At 57.6% G+C, this 14,865-nt stretch overlaps 6 protein-coding genes across 6 annotated transcripts; 4 read left to right on the forward strand and 2 right to left on the reverse strand.

The window, feature by feature from the left end:
- Positions 1 to 1,853: 1,853 nt before the first annotated feature.
- PLICBS_004647 (uncharacterized protein) lies at positions 1,854 to 2,694 on the forward strand (the record flags this gene model as incomplete). The annotated part of the gene is made up of 3 exons (XM_018325988.1): positions 1,854 to 1,879; positions 1,935 to 2,248; positions 2,306 to 2,694. The coding sequence occupies 3 exons, from the start codon at positions 1,854 to 1,856 to the stop codon at positions 2,692 to 2,694; spliced, it is 729 nt and encodes a 242-aa protein (XP_018175740.1).
- Positions 2,695 to 2,969: 275 nt separating this feature from the next.
- Positions 2,970 to 3,992, reverse strand: PLICBS_004648 (H(+)-transporting V1 sector ATPase subunit D; the record flags this gene model as incomplete). The annotated part of the gene is made up of 6 exons (XM_018325987.1): positions 2,970 to 3,064; positions 3,126 to 3,236; positions 3,290 to 3,664; positions 3,733 to 3,743; positions 3,803 to 3,915; positions 3,978 to 3,992. The coding sequence occupies 6 exons, from the start codon at positions 3,990 to 3,992 to the stop codon at positions 2,970 to 2,972; spliced, it is 720 nt and encodes a 239-aa protein (XP_018175739.1).
- A 913-nt stretch (positions 3,993 to 4,905) lies between these two features.
- On the forward strand, positions 4,906 to 7,488 carry PLICBS_004649 (pre-mRNA-splicing factor syf1; the record flags this gene model as incomplete). Its single annotated transcript, XM_018325986.1, has 3 exons — positions 4,906 to 4,962; positions 5,024 to 5,194; positions 5,245 to 7,488. 3 exons carry the CDS (start codon positions 4,906 to 4,908, stop codon positions 7,486 to 7,488), a joined length of 2,472 nt encoding a protein of 823 aa, XP_018175738.1.
- Positions 7,489 to 7,792: 304 nt separating this feature from the next.
- Positions 7,793 to 8,143, reverse strand: PLICBS_004650 (uncharacterized protein; the record flags this gene model as incomplete). Its single annotated transcript, XM_018325985.1, has 2 exons — positions 7,793 to 7,935; positions 7,993 to 8,143. The coding sequence occupies 2 exons, from the start codon at positions 8,141 to 8,143 to the stop codon at positions 7,793 to 7,795; spliced, it is 294 nt and encodes a 97-aa protein (XP_018175737.1).
- A 2,455-nt stretch (positions 8,144 to 10,598) lies between these two features.
- On the forward strand, positions 10,599 to 12,468 carry PLICBS_004651 (CCA tRNA nucleotidyltransferase, mitochondrial; the record flags this gene model as incomplete). The annotated part of the gene is made up of 2 exons (XM_065600565.1): positions 10,599 to 11,445; positions 11,561 to 12,468. The coding sequence occupies 2 exons, from the start codon at positions 10,599 to 10,601 to the stop codon at positions 12,466 to 12,468; spliced, it is 1,755 nt and encodes a 584-aa protein (XP_065456637.1).
- A 694-nt stretch (positions 12,469 to 13,162) lies between these two features.
- On the forward strand, positions 13,163 to 14,841 carry PLICBS_004652 (uncharacterized protein; the record flags this gene model as incomplete). Its single annotated transcript, XM_065600566.1, has 3 exons — positions 13,163 to 13,312; positions 14,134 to 14,583; positions 14,833 to 14,841. 3 exons carry the CDS (start codon positions 13,163 to 13,165, stop codon positions 14,839 to 14,841), a joined length of 609 nt encoding a protein of 202 aa, XP_065456638.1.
- Between the last annotated feature and the right edge of the window lie 24 nt (positions 14,842 to 14,865).

Raw genomic sequence — 14,865 nt, forward strand, 5'->3', positions numbered from 1 at the left:
TATCTCGTTGCGCCGGTGTCTGCCAGACACGTCGCATGCCAGTTGCCCGCACACTACCCCTTGGAAATCCCTGGAGAGCGCTCCCTTACACGTAGCTCTAAGGAGGGGGGGGGGGGGGGGGGGGCTGGGGGGATCTGGGGCGATGAAAGCGAACCCCCGGCCAAATACATTCCCATGGGTGCCCGATTGTTCAGACTGGCGAGCGAAAGACATGTCTTGGGCGAAGCTTTTCCCCCTCGACTAGCGCTCCGAGGTCTCTCGCCAAGACGCTGCCGCGTGGGGATATGTTGCTGAGCACAGGGAATGGTGTCTAGACGGTGGGATTGGGGCATGACACGCAGGTTTCTGGAGCATCGACCGCCGGTCAGGCTTGGGGTTGGAGCACGACGGCGGCATGAAGAACATGTGCAAGGCACCCCCACGGATCGGCATGGGGCAGCTCAACCTTTCCCCGGTATGCAGATGACGTCCTAGGGGCGACCTCAGCGTGATGGCCGAATTGGCCAAGCCGGGGCACAGTAAGATCAACTCATTGTGATAGATGCTGTAAGAGGAATGATGGGTGGGAATGGGAAAAAGCAAATACATTATTGCAGCTGGCAGTGAATGTGACTTGGCTTCGGTTACAGGCTCCGTCCGGTTGTCCATGCCAAATGCTCGCGTCAGATCAGGAGTGCACGCCGTTTGCGGTGCCGTCCACATCACCCGGATCAGTCGGTTCGCAGACGACGCGACGACCTTGGTTCTCGATGCGGGTGACGGCGAAGAGGAGTAATCGCGGCAACGATACGGCGTAGGTCAAGCTTGTCCTGGGAGGCTCAGCTTGGCGAGAGGCCGGTCGCCGAATCGTCTGCGCGTGATGGCCTCTCTCGGGGGATGGCCCACCGACGCGGTCTCGAACGTGGTGGTCCAGGGAGTGTTCGTCTCCCAAGGGGTTGAATCACCAGCGACGACCATCGTTGGAAACAAGCATTCTCGCTGAGACAGACACATGCGGGCCCCAGTAGGCACGAGCCGGGACGTACGATGCCTCCGTGCCAGCCACACGGGCAGTGCAGGCCATTCACCGAGTTCCGGTGAACTAAGTTATCGTGTAGCCGTACTAAGCCAGAAAAGTCCCAACGACATGACATGGAGCGGACTCTGCCGTATCGGCACAAAGACGTACCGTGAACTTTGAAGTGCGCACTGCGCAGGATGCACGCGGACACCCGCTAGCAAGGTTGGTTGGTAATCACCCTACCTCGTCGCCAAGTGCGTCACCCATGTAGGCGAGACACCGTTTGTACGTATGTACAGTGTATACAGCGAGAGGCGAGTAGGCGGAGGAACTCGCGGAGCGTGTCGTTGACTCGTTGCCCTGGGCCCTCCAGTACTTAGAACTCGGGAGGAGAAGCACTGCGAGGTGATGTTGTCTAGCCCCCCATTTACGTGCCGCATTTGCTGATAACGCTTAGGATATCCGCCAGTGTCGAAATGGACAAGGTATTACTCCGCGGTATGGTTCGGAGTCAGGACTGATATTGCTGCTAACGCAGCACTGCCACACGGTGAGAGGCTGAGGCTGAGCGCCCAAGGCGGGGCTCACGTGATACACCACACTGGTGCCGTGACTCGTGAGGTCGCAGCGGACTCGATCATTTCCATAGCCCGTAACGACCGCCCGCCCATCCGCACCCAGAGACGCGAAGCCCATCCATACGTGCCTCACGAAGTCGCATTCTTCCTCGCTCGACGAACGCCTCTCCATCTGCGGTACAAATAAAATACATCCAACGACGCGTTGTGGCCAGCTACCGGTCAGAGGCGCAGAATAACCCGGTGGGCGAGGAAGCGGGAACGGGTTCAGAAAGATGGCCTCGGAAACGCCAATCTCCACGTGCGTGTCATTGCACTCCCGACACGCAGCGTGCGACCTGGCTGACACGTCATAGTGTCTACGTGCAGAATCTAGAGGAGAGGGTCAAGATCGAGACATTGACCGAGGCGTTAACAGCCATCTTCTCCGAGTTTGGTTCCGTGGTCGACGTTGTGGCCAAGAAGAACCTCAACGCAAAAGGGCAAGCCTTCGTTGTCTTCGACCATCCGGATCATGCCGCCACTGCCATTGATGAGGTCCAGGGTTTTGAGCTGTTCGGAAAGCCCATGAGGCTCTCAATGGCGCGGACAAGGAGCGACAAAACCGTCGAGATGAAGAGTGACGCCAACACGTACGAGGCACACAAGCGGCATCGTCAGGCCGAAAAGGGTAAAAGAGTCCGATGCCGATCGCATTGCGGAGCCTCCATGCTAAATGACAACACAGACAAGCGTAGGGCTCTCGAGGCTGCCGACGGCCAAAGGCAGGCGAAGCGAGGAGCTGCCGCCACGCAAGAGACCCACGCCTCTCGGCTTGCCAAGCCCACGGGCTTAAAGTCGACTGGACCGAGCGCAACCAATGCAGTCCCCGACGAATATCTCCCACCGAACAAGACTCTCTTCTTGCAAAACGTCCCCGACGAGTATGACGTCGAGGCGCTGACGGCTGTTTTTGGCCGATTTGAGGGCTTGCGGGAGATTCGGCTTGTACCCGGCCGAAAGGGAATTGCTTTTGTCGAGTACCAAGGCGAACAGGGCGCAATCGCAGCCAAGGAGAACACAGCAGGAATGACACTGGGCGACAAGACGGTCAAGGTTACGTATCAACGACAGTAGCGACGCGTGGTTGTTCCCACCCCCCCTGACGGACGGCTTGCGAGCATCGGGGACGAGTGCACATGTAGGCCGAGTCAGCGTAGCCGGCACCGAATGAACAACGTAGGCTACTGATGCATTGTCCGGCCTGCAAGAATGTTTGTAACAAGGTGCCACTCCACCGGCCTTGAACACGATGGGCAGATAGTTCCAACCTAGGGGCAAGAGAGAGCACTTAGAAAATGACGTCTTCGTCATCATCTGCTGCTAACAAATCGTTGGTGTGTGCTGTGTCATCAGCAGGCGCCTGGCCTTTCGAAGATGCTGCCTCCCGCCTCGCCTTCATCTCCGCATCTGCTGCAGCAGTATCCCGCTGCTTTTTGTTCGCGACCTATGTCGCGCTCGCCGGTTAGCTAACCAATACCATCCGAAGATCGAGGTACTTCCTGCACTTGCCTTTTTCAGTCTGTAGAATTCCTCGCGGTCAAGCTCGTCCAGCTCCGAATTGATGTATTTGATGGTGTTCTCGGTGCGTGGTATGATGACGTGCTCAATCGCATTGACTAGCCGCGGTTAGTGAACCCCAGTACACTCGTGGTGGTGAGAAACGGCGAACCTCGTCTGTTGACTACTTTGATCACTTCGTCAAGTATGACGAAAGCAGTCTGCAAGCTAGCGAGCTCCACGAGAGCTTCGACGGCACGCGCATACGTCTCCCTGCAGCGTTGAACCTGTTGCCCGCCCTTGCCTAAGCCAGTCAGGCCGAAGTCGTTGCTACCGTCGGCCAAGTAGCTCTCATATGCAGGAAGAAGGACGCCAGAGACGTTGTCTTGCTTTGTTCGAATCCGGAACCGTGCGGACTTGGCCGACTCTTGCACTTGGTATCCGATGTCTCCTCCTACCGCATACGTGACCTCGGCCAGAGAGAAGGCCGCGATCTGCATCACGCGGCCCATTTTCCGTTTCGCCTCGTCGATGCGCCTCGTGATCTCTGTCGCAATTCGATATCAGTCATGGTGATCAGGGAGCACCACGTGTGGGATGGTCATCAAGCCATACCTCGGAAACGCCTGTCCGAAGCATATTTGGTCAGCTCGTCATGCACTTCAGCCCAATGGTATGCTCCTACTTTGTGAGTGCCTCGCTCTTCCGCTTCAGAAGGCTGTGGCCCGTTTCTGCCCCCTTGAGCTTCGCCTTCATGAGGCCCAGCGACTGCCGGGTTGGGAAGACGGCCTCGCGATCCTGATTTTGAGATCAGCCTATGGAACAGCCCGATGGAGGAGCCCGGCGAAAGTGCTACGTACGGCAGCACCAGACATGGCGGCGGTGGTGTGAGGTTTCGCGGAGCCGAGAAGCACGAGCAATCGGCTTTGTGCGCGAGCTTGACGGCTGTAGGCGATGTTTGGGGAGTGTCGAGGTCTGGGATCGTTATTCGCGGGGCGTGAAGTTGGTCATAGCTACAAAGTACCGGCCACCAGGTGGTTGTGCTTGGATGGATGGGACTTATGGAAGCGTCCAGCGGGGTAGCACCTTGGGCCTATCAGGTACCTTAACTGCCCACTGGGCAGGTACTGCACTGGCAGGCAGTAGCTCCCGCCTCAGCACCGGTGCTTCGCCGTGAATGCCCCTACGTAGGTACCAATATTTATCTACCTAGGTACTTAGTAGTACCTATCTCCTAGGTACCTTAGGTACCGAGGTAGGCAAGGCAGCAGTAGTTCCCCACGACGTGGGGTGAGCTAGATACCTAAGCAGGTACCTAGCAGGTAGTACGTAGTACTGTAGAGCACAGGTACCCTATCATCCACTAAAGGATGGTATGGGTCCGCTACAACGAATAACCCGATAAGTGAATAGAGCCAAACCCAGATGCGCCGGTGCTCTCGACGACGCACAACACCCTTCACATTGTACAGAGCACTGTACAGGCTTATCACATCGCGTCCCCACGAGCCTTCGACATTGGCCACGACTGCAGTCAAGGTAATTCGGTGCGGCATAACTCTGGACCAACCCGTCTCAGAATTATCCACTCACGCAGGCAAGAGTCGAGCGGCAGCGACGCATTTAGACTGGCCGGTCGTGCCTCCAGCCTCGAAGAAACCTCTCGAACCACATACGCGCGCTCCAGCTGTTGAGGAGAGCCATCATAACGATTCTTGCGCGCCTTCTGCATCATTTCTCCAAAGGTGTTTCTCTGCGGCCTCAGCCGCTGCAGCCTTCACAGCTGCCATGGCTGCCGCGGCGAAAGCTAGTAGCAGGCATACGCGACTGGATCTCCACGTCGTTGTACGTCACGCGCGCCCCAATGTGGCTCATGACTGGACAAGCTAACGCCCGAGTTGGGTAGGCGGACGAGGACTCGGTCTACGAACAAGATGTTCTCCGCGACATATCTAGCGTCCGACCATGGCTCGCGTACATCGGCTTCAAGATTCGGGACGGCAACCTACAAGAGCAAAATTTCGTCATGGCACGAGCATGTGCCCAGTTGCCGCGGTCATACAAACTCTGGAAACTCGTAAGGGCCTTGCTTGTTGCACCTGTTACTGTCACGGCTAACATCCCTAGTTTCTCAACTTCAGAGTAAAGCACGTGGCCGAGCTTAACCCAACAACGTTCGCAACAGAATACAAGAAAGTCAACGTACTCTTCGAGCGAGCATTGACGCTGCTACATAAGATGCCAAGGATTTGGGAAATGTATCTGCAGTTTCTGATGCAGCAGCCAGTCGTTACGCTGACTCGCCGAACTTTCGACCGAGCTCTCAGGGCCCTCCCGATCACGCAGCACAATCGCATATGGGCCTTGTACCTCTCATTCGCCAACGCCGCCTCGGGTGAAACAGCTGTCAAAGTATGGCGACGATATATGCAGGTTCATCCGGAAGACGCCGAAGACTTCATTGAGCTGCTTATCAGTGCCGGAGCCTACACGGAAGCTGGGAAGCGATATGTCGATCTTCTCAATAATGTCCGATTTTCGAGCAAGAATGGCAAGGGCCACTATGAGCTCTGGGGTGAGATGGTGGACATGCTTGTTGAGCATGCCTCGGAGATCGACGTCGAACACGAAACCGGACTGGACGTGGAGCGAATTATCAGGAGCGGTATAGCCCGATTTGCTGATCAGCGAGGCAGACTCTGGGCCGGGTTGGCCACCTACTGCATTCGCCGAGGTAGCTTTGAACGAGCGCGAGACGTCTTTGAGGAGGGCATTACGACGGTGATGACCGTGCGAGATTTTACTCTCATCTTCGATTCCTATGTCGAATTCGAGGAATCCGTTATTGGAACACTGATGGAGCTTGCGTCAACACGCGCTGAACAGGGCGTGGTAGACGAGACCGCGGACTTTGAGCTCGATGTTCGGATGCTGCGGTTTGAGCACCTCATGGACCGTCGCCCATTCCTTCTCAATGACGTCCTCCTGCGTCAGAACCCACACAATGTCGCCGAGTGGGAGAAAAGAGTCGCTCTCTGGGGTGGAAACAAAGCAGAGGTCGTTCAGACTTACACCGACGCCATATCCTCCATCAACCCCAAGCGGGCCGTGGGCTCCTTCCACCAGCTTTGGGCCAACTACGCAAAGTTCTACGAACGCGGCGGAGATATCCGAAACGCGCGCATCATTATGGAGAAGGCTGTCAAGGTACCGTTCAAGTCGGTTGCCGAACTGGCCGACATGTGGATCGAGTGGGCGGAAATGGAGCTTCGCAACGAGAACTTTGACGATGCGATCCGTATTATGACCAAGGCTGTGCAGGCTCCCAAGAGGTCAACAGTCGACTACTTTGACGAGACTCTGACGCCACAACAGCGCGTTCACAAGAGTTGGAAGCTCTGGAGTTTTTACGTGGATCTTGTGGAAAGCGTTTCCACGCTGAGTGAGGTGCAAAAGGTTTACGAAAGGATTTTCGAGCTTCGCATCGCAACGCCGCAGACAGTTGTCAACTACGCCAATTTGTTGGAGGAGCACCATTACTACGAGGAATCGTTCAAAGTTTACGAACGAGGCCTGGACCTGTTCAGCTACCCGGTAGCTTTTGAGCTGTGGAACCTGTATCTGACGAAGGCGGTCGACCGTAAGATCGGCATTGAGCGACTGAGAGATCTTTTCGAGCAAGCTGTGGAGGACTGCCCTCCAAAGTTTGCCAAGACGATCTATCTCATGTACGGCAATCTTGAGGAAGAGCGAGGCCTTGCCCGGCACGCGATGCGGATCTACGAGAGAGCAACGCGAGCGGTCGCAGATGAAGATCGTGCGGACATGTTCAACTTTTACATCACGAAGTCAGCCTCCAACTTTGGCCTACCATCAACGCGACCGATATACGAAAGGGCCATCACAGCACTCCCAGATGCAGAGGCGAAGGACATGTGCCTCAAGTTTGCGGATATGGAGAAGCGCCTGGGTGAGATCGACAGAGCCCGGGCCATCTACGGCCACGCATCTCAGTTTTGCGACCCTCGGACGAACGCAGACTTCTGGGCGAAGTGGGAGCAGTTCGAGGTACAGCATGGTAACGAGGACACTTTCAAAGAAATGCTGCGGATCAAGAGGAGCGTCCAGGCCCAATACAATACTGATGTCAATTTCATTGCATCACAGGCGCTGGCGCGCAGCCAACAGAAGGCCGACGCCAGTCCCGAGGACGAGGCGTCAGACGCTATGGCAGCCCTTGGGAGACAGGCCGCAGCACCGGAGGGATTCGTGGCTGCAAGTTCGGCTCCGCAGAAAGCCAGCCATGGTGGAGGCGACGTTGCTCGTGTCTCAAACCCAGAGGCAATCGACATCGATGGTCTCGAGGACTAGCCATTTGTTGCCCTTCGCACTGACCACCGACGACCCTCGACAGGATCCTTGGCTCGATGTGGGCGCGACACGTCACGATCTGTTAGACATGCCAGAGGCCGGATCACAGGATCGGTTGTGGAAGAGACGCACTGGGAGTCGTATAAGACAATAAGGTATACAAGTTAAGACGATTTACCATGATCAATTTCTTCAGAAAGCCAGGCATACCGCGTGTGCTGCCTCCCACGGCGTCTTTGTCTGTTCGTCCGTCTGTTCGTCTTGTCTGTTTGTCGGTCACCCATACCGGCCGTGCTCAAGACGGTCACTTGCCGCCTTTCATCTCAGCAATCTTTGCGTGGTATTTCTCCGCATAGTTTCTGTCTATGTGGCCGTCGCGAGAGTTGGGAGTGGCATATATGGACCCCTTGCGCTTCTGGAAGCGGCTGGGGGGGACCTTGGACGCATCTGTGCTCGTAGTCAGTTACGCGGAGAAAAGGGGCATTCTGCGCGGCGAGCACGAACCCCATTCGTCGCTCATTCGGCGGTCTTGCTTGGAGGAGCCAGAAACGGGTGACTCGTTCATGACTAGGGGTGCATCTGCGGCGGCAGTCTGGTGCTGCTCTGGCGGCGGCGGCGGCTGCTGCTGCTGCTGCTGTTCCGTTCCTGGGGCCATGACGGGCGCGGTATACTGCAGCGTTGGGGAGGATAGCACTGAAGGAGGCACGGGAACTGAGGCGACCTCACGGCAAATGGCCAGGGGTTTGGAGGAATTGAAGGATCACGCAGGGCAGGTGCTAGTTGGAGGTTGCGAGGGCGAGCCCGTGTTAGACAGGGAGAGGCATAGGGTTGCTCGTGCTCGCACCGAGGGGTTTATAGCATGGAGGACGGCGAGCGGAGAGGGGAGGCGGACGGACGGCGCGGGCAGCGTCGTGGCTCATATAAGGTAGTGCCACGGAATGCGGTTTGCCTTGGCCTGGCTGGCCGGATGTACTCGTACCTTGGGGGGGCCTGCCCGGCTTCATGTCGCGACGCAGACGAAGCAGCGCGGCGCGGGCGAGCGAACACCTACACGCAGTACTACCAAGGCACGGTCAGGCAGTCACCAACGTCGAGGTACGAGTACATGAGGTGTAATGTGGCGGGCGGTGGGCTGAGCAGAAAGGGCGTCTGCCCGCCGCGGCCGAGGGAGGGCATCAGACTGATTGGAGCCGGTTTGTTTGGGTTCGAACGTGGATGGCAAGGTTTACCCCGCAGAACGGGCGAGTGGGCGCAGCATCACATCACGGGTTGCCTCTCTGATGGCTGTACAATGTACCGTGTCCCGTCTGGCGCCCCCCGCGCCTTGCCTCCCTTTGGCCTTGTTTCGCCTGGCGCGGGATGGGAGTGGGAGCGGCGGTGGCGGCGGCGGCGGCGGTGTGGTGTGCGTGCCCGCGGTTCGGCCATGCGCTGGCTGCTGCCAGGCGTCTTGTGCAGACTTGCCTACAGGCACGGCACTTCGCACAGCACGCCCGTGCGTGGACGGCGATGACGAGACCCGAAGAGAGACAGAGAGAGAGGCGCGGGGTTGGGGGAAAGGGAAGGTGGGCGCCGCGCACTGCATCCACCTCGGTGATGCAAGTTGGCCGTCGCCTGTTGACGTCATGTGCCGTGGTTCCTGCCATCTGCCATGCACAGTCACAGTCACAACCCAAACGACATGTCGCCGTTGACGTTCATTCTCCCCCCATCATTCGGCCGAATATCCTCGGAGCCCGGGCCTCGATACGCTCCCAGCATTCTTTGTCCTGGTCCATCTACCCAGCACGGCTCGACTTACAAGCTACCTGAGGACCTGTTAAAGCCCTCGCGTTCCTCTCCCGCCAGACCATGTTGGACATTTCAGCCCTGGCGGCTGCCTGCGTTCCCTAGACTATTGCTGGGACGTCGCAACCAAGCCAAGCTCGCCACTGGCCAGATCAGACCCAGGCTAGACGGTCCCCGGCCTGCTGCCCAGCCATCCCGTCTGATCCAGTGCCGGCTTGGGGGCTTGGGGGGCTTCGGAGCATGACATGGTGAACTCCCTCCCGTCCGATCCAACGCATTGCGCGGTGGGGCGTGAGGTGTTCGCACCGGCAGCCGGGGCCGGCCGGGGCCCTCATCCGTGCTGCTTCTGCAGCTCATTCAGCCCTGTGACGCTGGACTGATCCGCAGCACTAAGGCATCGAGAGTGCCTTGTTTTCAGTACTAAAAAGGCGTCTGTCTGTGCATGCGGAAGGTCAGGCGCGAAGCAACCCTACCAAGTATGTACCTACTGCCTAGTACTTAACTTGCTAGGGTGGTACGTGCTTTGGTATGACCATTCGGGGCAGCCTGCCTTTACCTTGCCGTGCCTCGCAAGTCATGTTCCCACTGCTTGCTGCAAAGTGCATACCTACCTAGCACTACAAGTCCCTCTGCGTTTGCCTCCCCGCTGCGCGGGCTTGGCGGGTATGCTGGGTGACTCGGAGGCTCCCCACACCCTGCCCTGCCCTGGCCCAACGGGCGTGGTGGGGCCGCTGGCAAGCATGCGAGGGCTGGGTGCCTACTAATGTACCTACCTCTAGTAATGGTAAGTACCATGTACTTTGCGGCTTTCCATGCCAAGGTACCACCGATGCAGTGCTTATCGCCTGTCCGTATGTGGTCCGAGCTTCGTTCCTAGGTATCTCGTACGAGTAAAGGTACTAACGTACCTACCCTGCATCGAAGAGCCCATTTTCTCGCCGGAGCCGCCATGGCCCATCGGATGGACGACGGCGTGCCTGGTGCATTGAGATAAAAAGTCATCGACTCTGCGTATGTCTTCTGCCGTATCCGCCATGGCCCCGACCTTTGGTCTTTCCTCTGCTGACCCTTCTTGCCTCTAGGCCCCTTCAGCCTCCAGGGAAGCCCTCGTGCGGAACTGTGTCGCGGCCTCGCAGGCTGCTTGCTCCCTTCTGACCACGCAACCACCAATGTGAGCCGGCTCACCAACTGACCTTCACCACAAACCTCATCACAATTCCACGCACAGGGGTCAACCACTCCCCCACAAAGACCCCGTCCGCCAGAACCGGCCCGGGACGGCATGTTTGGCGCGTCTGTTCACTGACAGCACAGTCGCCCGCTTCATGCTCCTCCGCCTGAGCCCCAGTCGGATGGCCTTGAAAAGGAAGCTCGACAGTTTCCTGCGAAACGTGCACTCGCAATCTGCGCCCCCTGCCGCCATGGCACACGCCCGCACAGTACGGCTAAGTGCTCGAGAGGAGCAGCTCCGGGCTCTCCTGCTGGACGTCTGCCGCTCCATCGACGCCGCCGGCGACGTCACGCAACCCATTATCCTTCGATGGGCTGGCGGCTGGGTCCGTGACAAGCTACTCGGCATCGAGAGCCATGACATCGATGTTGCCATCAACGCCATGACTGGCGTCCACTTTGCTCAGCGGATGTGCGACTTCTGCACCCTGCCCGATGCCATCAAGAGGCACGGCATCGGCCCCCGCGACGTTGGGAACCTGCACAACGTTGCTCGCAACCCGGACAAGTCTAAGCATCTCGAGACGGCCATGGTCAAGATATTCGGCCTCGATCTCGATTTTGTCAACCTACGCAGGGAGACATACGCCGACGACAGTCGTAACCCCGCAATGGAGTTTGGTTCGGCCGAGGAGGACGCACTGCGCCGCGACGCCACCATCAACGCCCTCTTCTTCAACCTGCACACTGGCTGCGTCGAAGACTTTACTGGTGGCCTGCCCGACATGGCCGCCCGCATGATCCGCACCCCTCTGGACCCGCTGCAGACATTTACCGATGACCCTCTTCGCGTTCTCCGCCTCGTTCGCTTCGCCAGTCGTTTGCAGTTTTACATCGACCCGGCCACGCAACGTGTCATGGATCACCCCACCGTCCTGCAGGCCCTTAGAGTCAAAATAAGTCGTGAAAGGGTCGGGGTGGAGCTGGAGAAGATGCTCAAAGGTACCTGTCCGCCCCAGGTTGAGGTTCATTTTTGGGCCCAGCCCACCCGTCGGCACGCTCTCCGATCGTGTCACTCTTCTGCTCCCATTCCTACTGAGCTGACGATGCACACAAGGCGCGCATCCCCGAAGAGCCCTAGAGTTGCTGGACGAGCTACATCTTTACCATGCTATCTTCACAGACCCTGCGCGGGAACCGACAGAGCGTCCGGACCTGAGACGATGGCACGTGGCATATGAGTGCCTGGGCTGGCTGCTCGGGAATCGCAGCCCCGGATCCATTGGCACCCTGCTAGCTCAGTCTGAGGAAGCTGTCTATGTGGCTTGGAATCTCGCAGCCGTAAGTCCCTGGATGCCCGTCGAGGAACCACCGGGCGTCAAGAAGAAGGCGAACGCGCTCCCTCCCGTCGCCGTCATTGCCCGCGAAGGCTTCAGGGCGCCGAATAAGCTCACGGACGTCATGGCGGCCAGTCACCGGCACCGCAAGGAGATACTTCAGCTCAAGGAAGCCGTCTGCCATGGGGAGCCCTGGACCCGCCAACGAGATAGATGCGGAATGGCAATTCGCCGATGGGACAGCCAGGGCGGGTTCTGGACCCTGCAGGTGCTCAGCACGCTCCTTGTCGATGCCATGGAGCAAGTCGATTCCTGGCCGATTGTCGCTCATCCGGGTAAGCCCAGCCAACCAGCCGATGTCCCGGAAACCCCACTTTCTTCAGGTGCAAGCAAAAGCAAGAATCTTGATCCGTCCATAGCCAAGCGCGACGACTTTATCACTGGATGGCAGAAGTTTCTCGACCATGTCGTTGAGCTCAATGTCTACAATGCGCCAACCATGAAACGCCTGCTTGATGGACGTGCCCTGGCTCAAGCGCTAGGCGTAAAACCCGGGAAATGGACGGGAAAGGCTCTTGACGTGTGCATGGCCTGGCAGCTGCGTAACCCGGACGAAACTGACCCAAGCAAGGCAATCGAGGAGGTGAGGATGAGACGGGATGAGTTGGGCATTCCACTTGACGGCTAGTGAGACGGGCGCTGCACGCATAGGGAGAGAAGGGAGGGGGTATTTGCCACAAAGACTGACGGCCAATGCTTCTCGCCTTGGGCGTGATAGGGACAGGGCAGCTTCCTGGACTATCCTCTCCGAATGACTCGAGGTGCATTGCGGTAGCTGTTGCTATCCACACAGAGTGCGCCGCACGTCCCGCAAGTGCTTCCCATGGTGACATCGGCCTTGCAAACAAGTTCTCTCGGCTGGTGACATTTTGCAAGCTCCTCATGTCCAATGGTCTGCCCTGTGTGCTTGCATAACCTTGAAGGCGAATCAGTAAATGCTCCTAAACCTCTAAACCGATTGGTTAATCCTTTTCCAAGGCGCGCGGCTCTCGGCGACCCGAAGGAGACATGATACACCCGGTGGTTCCGTGAAGACTGAAGATATCGACACAGTGCAGAAACCATGTGTGAATTAAGTACTCGCACGTACCCGAACACAACGTGTATCTCAACTTCTCAAGTCTCGACATCCTGGGCTGTCGCGCGAACAACACGAATACTCATAGATGCTCAACCAACCCAGCGACAAACTCGACGTGTCGTTGACCAACGCCGTGCACCCAATAATATCTAAAGCCCTGAGCGGTTTGTCTTTTCTTCCTGATAACGAAAGCTTGTCCGCCACGCGTGGTTTGGTGCCGCATTCGACACCGGCTGTTGCCATGACTCGGCGTTTCCTGTGCCGCGGCAACCTCGAGCAATTGGACCTGATTGATGTGGCCCTGGATATCAAGGACTGGATCGATGAACACAGCTCCAACCTCTGGTTCGACCGTGCCGCCGCCAAGTTGCGGGCCGCGCCAGACGGAAAGGTATGTCGTTCAGTGCGAAACCACTCCTCATGAAGCCCCGGTAGCTCGCTCTCATCGACTGTCAGAAAATAGCCCATCTTGCGGAATTGGACAGCCCTGCTGACTTGCAATGCGTCTTGGTGCGCAGAGTCGCCACGACGAAATGCTGAACCTGTACGCCCGCCTCTCCAAGACGCCACTCCTCGGCAGAAGTGGCCCAGCAAACACACAAGAGCTCTGTCAAGCAATTATTGCCGTTGTGCTCCCGCTTGACGGGACAATAGGTATGCCATGGAAAGCCGGCGTTGAAGATGTCTTCCACAGACGAGTCACTCACCCTGTGCCCTCTTTCCAGATATGGCCTCTCGAGGTCCCGCGGCAGAGCTCGCTCTGGCTTGCTTGGCCCTGCTTTCGTCCCCCCTGGATGACGCTGCGCTTATAACTGTCATTGCGTATACCGAAGACAGCGCGCCTTGGACCACCAGTGGGGGGGCGTGTCTTGCGGCTCAACTCGTACAGTCACAGCTGCCCCAAGAAAAACTGGCCGATTTCATCAGCGGACCCCTCCTTCAGAGCTACATTAGGCCAATTATCTCATCAGCGGCAAGCAGTAGGCTCACTGGCTCAGGGAGGCCTGTGCAATTTCACCACAATACCGACGCTTCTCAAAAAGCACGGCTGGATGCGGCGTGGAAGCGTTGCGAGCCCCCAGTGACGACCGTCTTCGGCTGGGCAGTAGAGAAGGCACATGTCCGTCAATCACATTCCCACTGATACATCATCAAGGGTGTATTCGCTTGGGAGAACAGAGGAGAGTCATAGCTAACAAAGGATGCCAACAGCACGATCTTATTGACGAGAAGTGGTCGCTATTCTTACCTGCCCTTCTCGCCTTTACGACGGACCATGATATCACGGTGCGGGAGAGGGGCCTCCAACTTGTGTCCGTCTTTGTGCATAAATGCTCGCCTAAGACCCTTAGGAATACCGGCGTTGGGGATCTTCTGCAGGATGCAATCTTTCCGACTCTCCTGTCCCTCCCAAGCCTTACCCCTGAGCCTGAATCCGCCAAGCTTCTCCGCGCCGCATACCCAGTGCTCATGCAGCTGGCCCAAGCAGACCCAGATCCCGAGCACCCCTTGAGGAGGCGCATCTTGGACAAGGTTTTGAGGGATGGAATATTGGAGGGCTACCATCATGCCTCCGAGCACGTCACCATCGCCGAAATTTTGATGCGCAATGCCGCCGGCATCGTATCCTGCTTGGGTGTCTTCTCTGTACGACATCTTCAGGTAAGTCACTACTTGCAGAGCCGCCTATCCTGCAGAAGCTGACTTTCTCGGCAAATAAGGATCTGCTTGGTATGGTCGAGTCAACAATGACCGACCCATTCGCAGTGGCCCACCCTCCCACAGTCGAAGCCGCGATCGACCTGTTATGTTCCATCGTGCTGCACTGTTGGCCAAGGCTGTCCGGATCGGCACACGGAAGGCGCGTAATTCGTGCCACATCTGAGTGCTGGTTGAACGTGCAGGATCAAGAGCAGCTAGGGAACGAACCGCTTTCTGCGGGTG

The sequence above is a fragment of the Purpureocillium lilacinum genome (genome assembly GCF_023168085.1).
Source record: "Purpureocillium lilacinum CBS 284.36 DNA, scaffold_3, whole genome shotgun sequence".
Classification (NCBI taxonomy): domain Eukaryota; kingdom Fungi; phylum Ascomycota; class Sordariomycetes; order Hypocreales; family Ophiocordycipitaceae; genus Purpureocillium; species Purpureocillium lilacinum.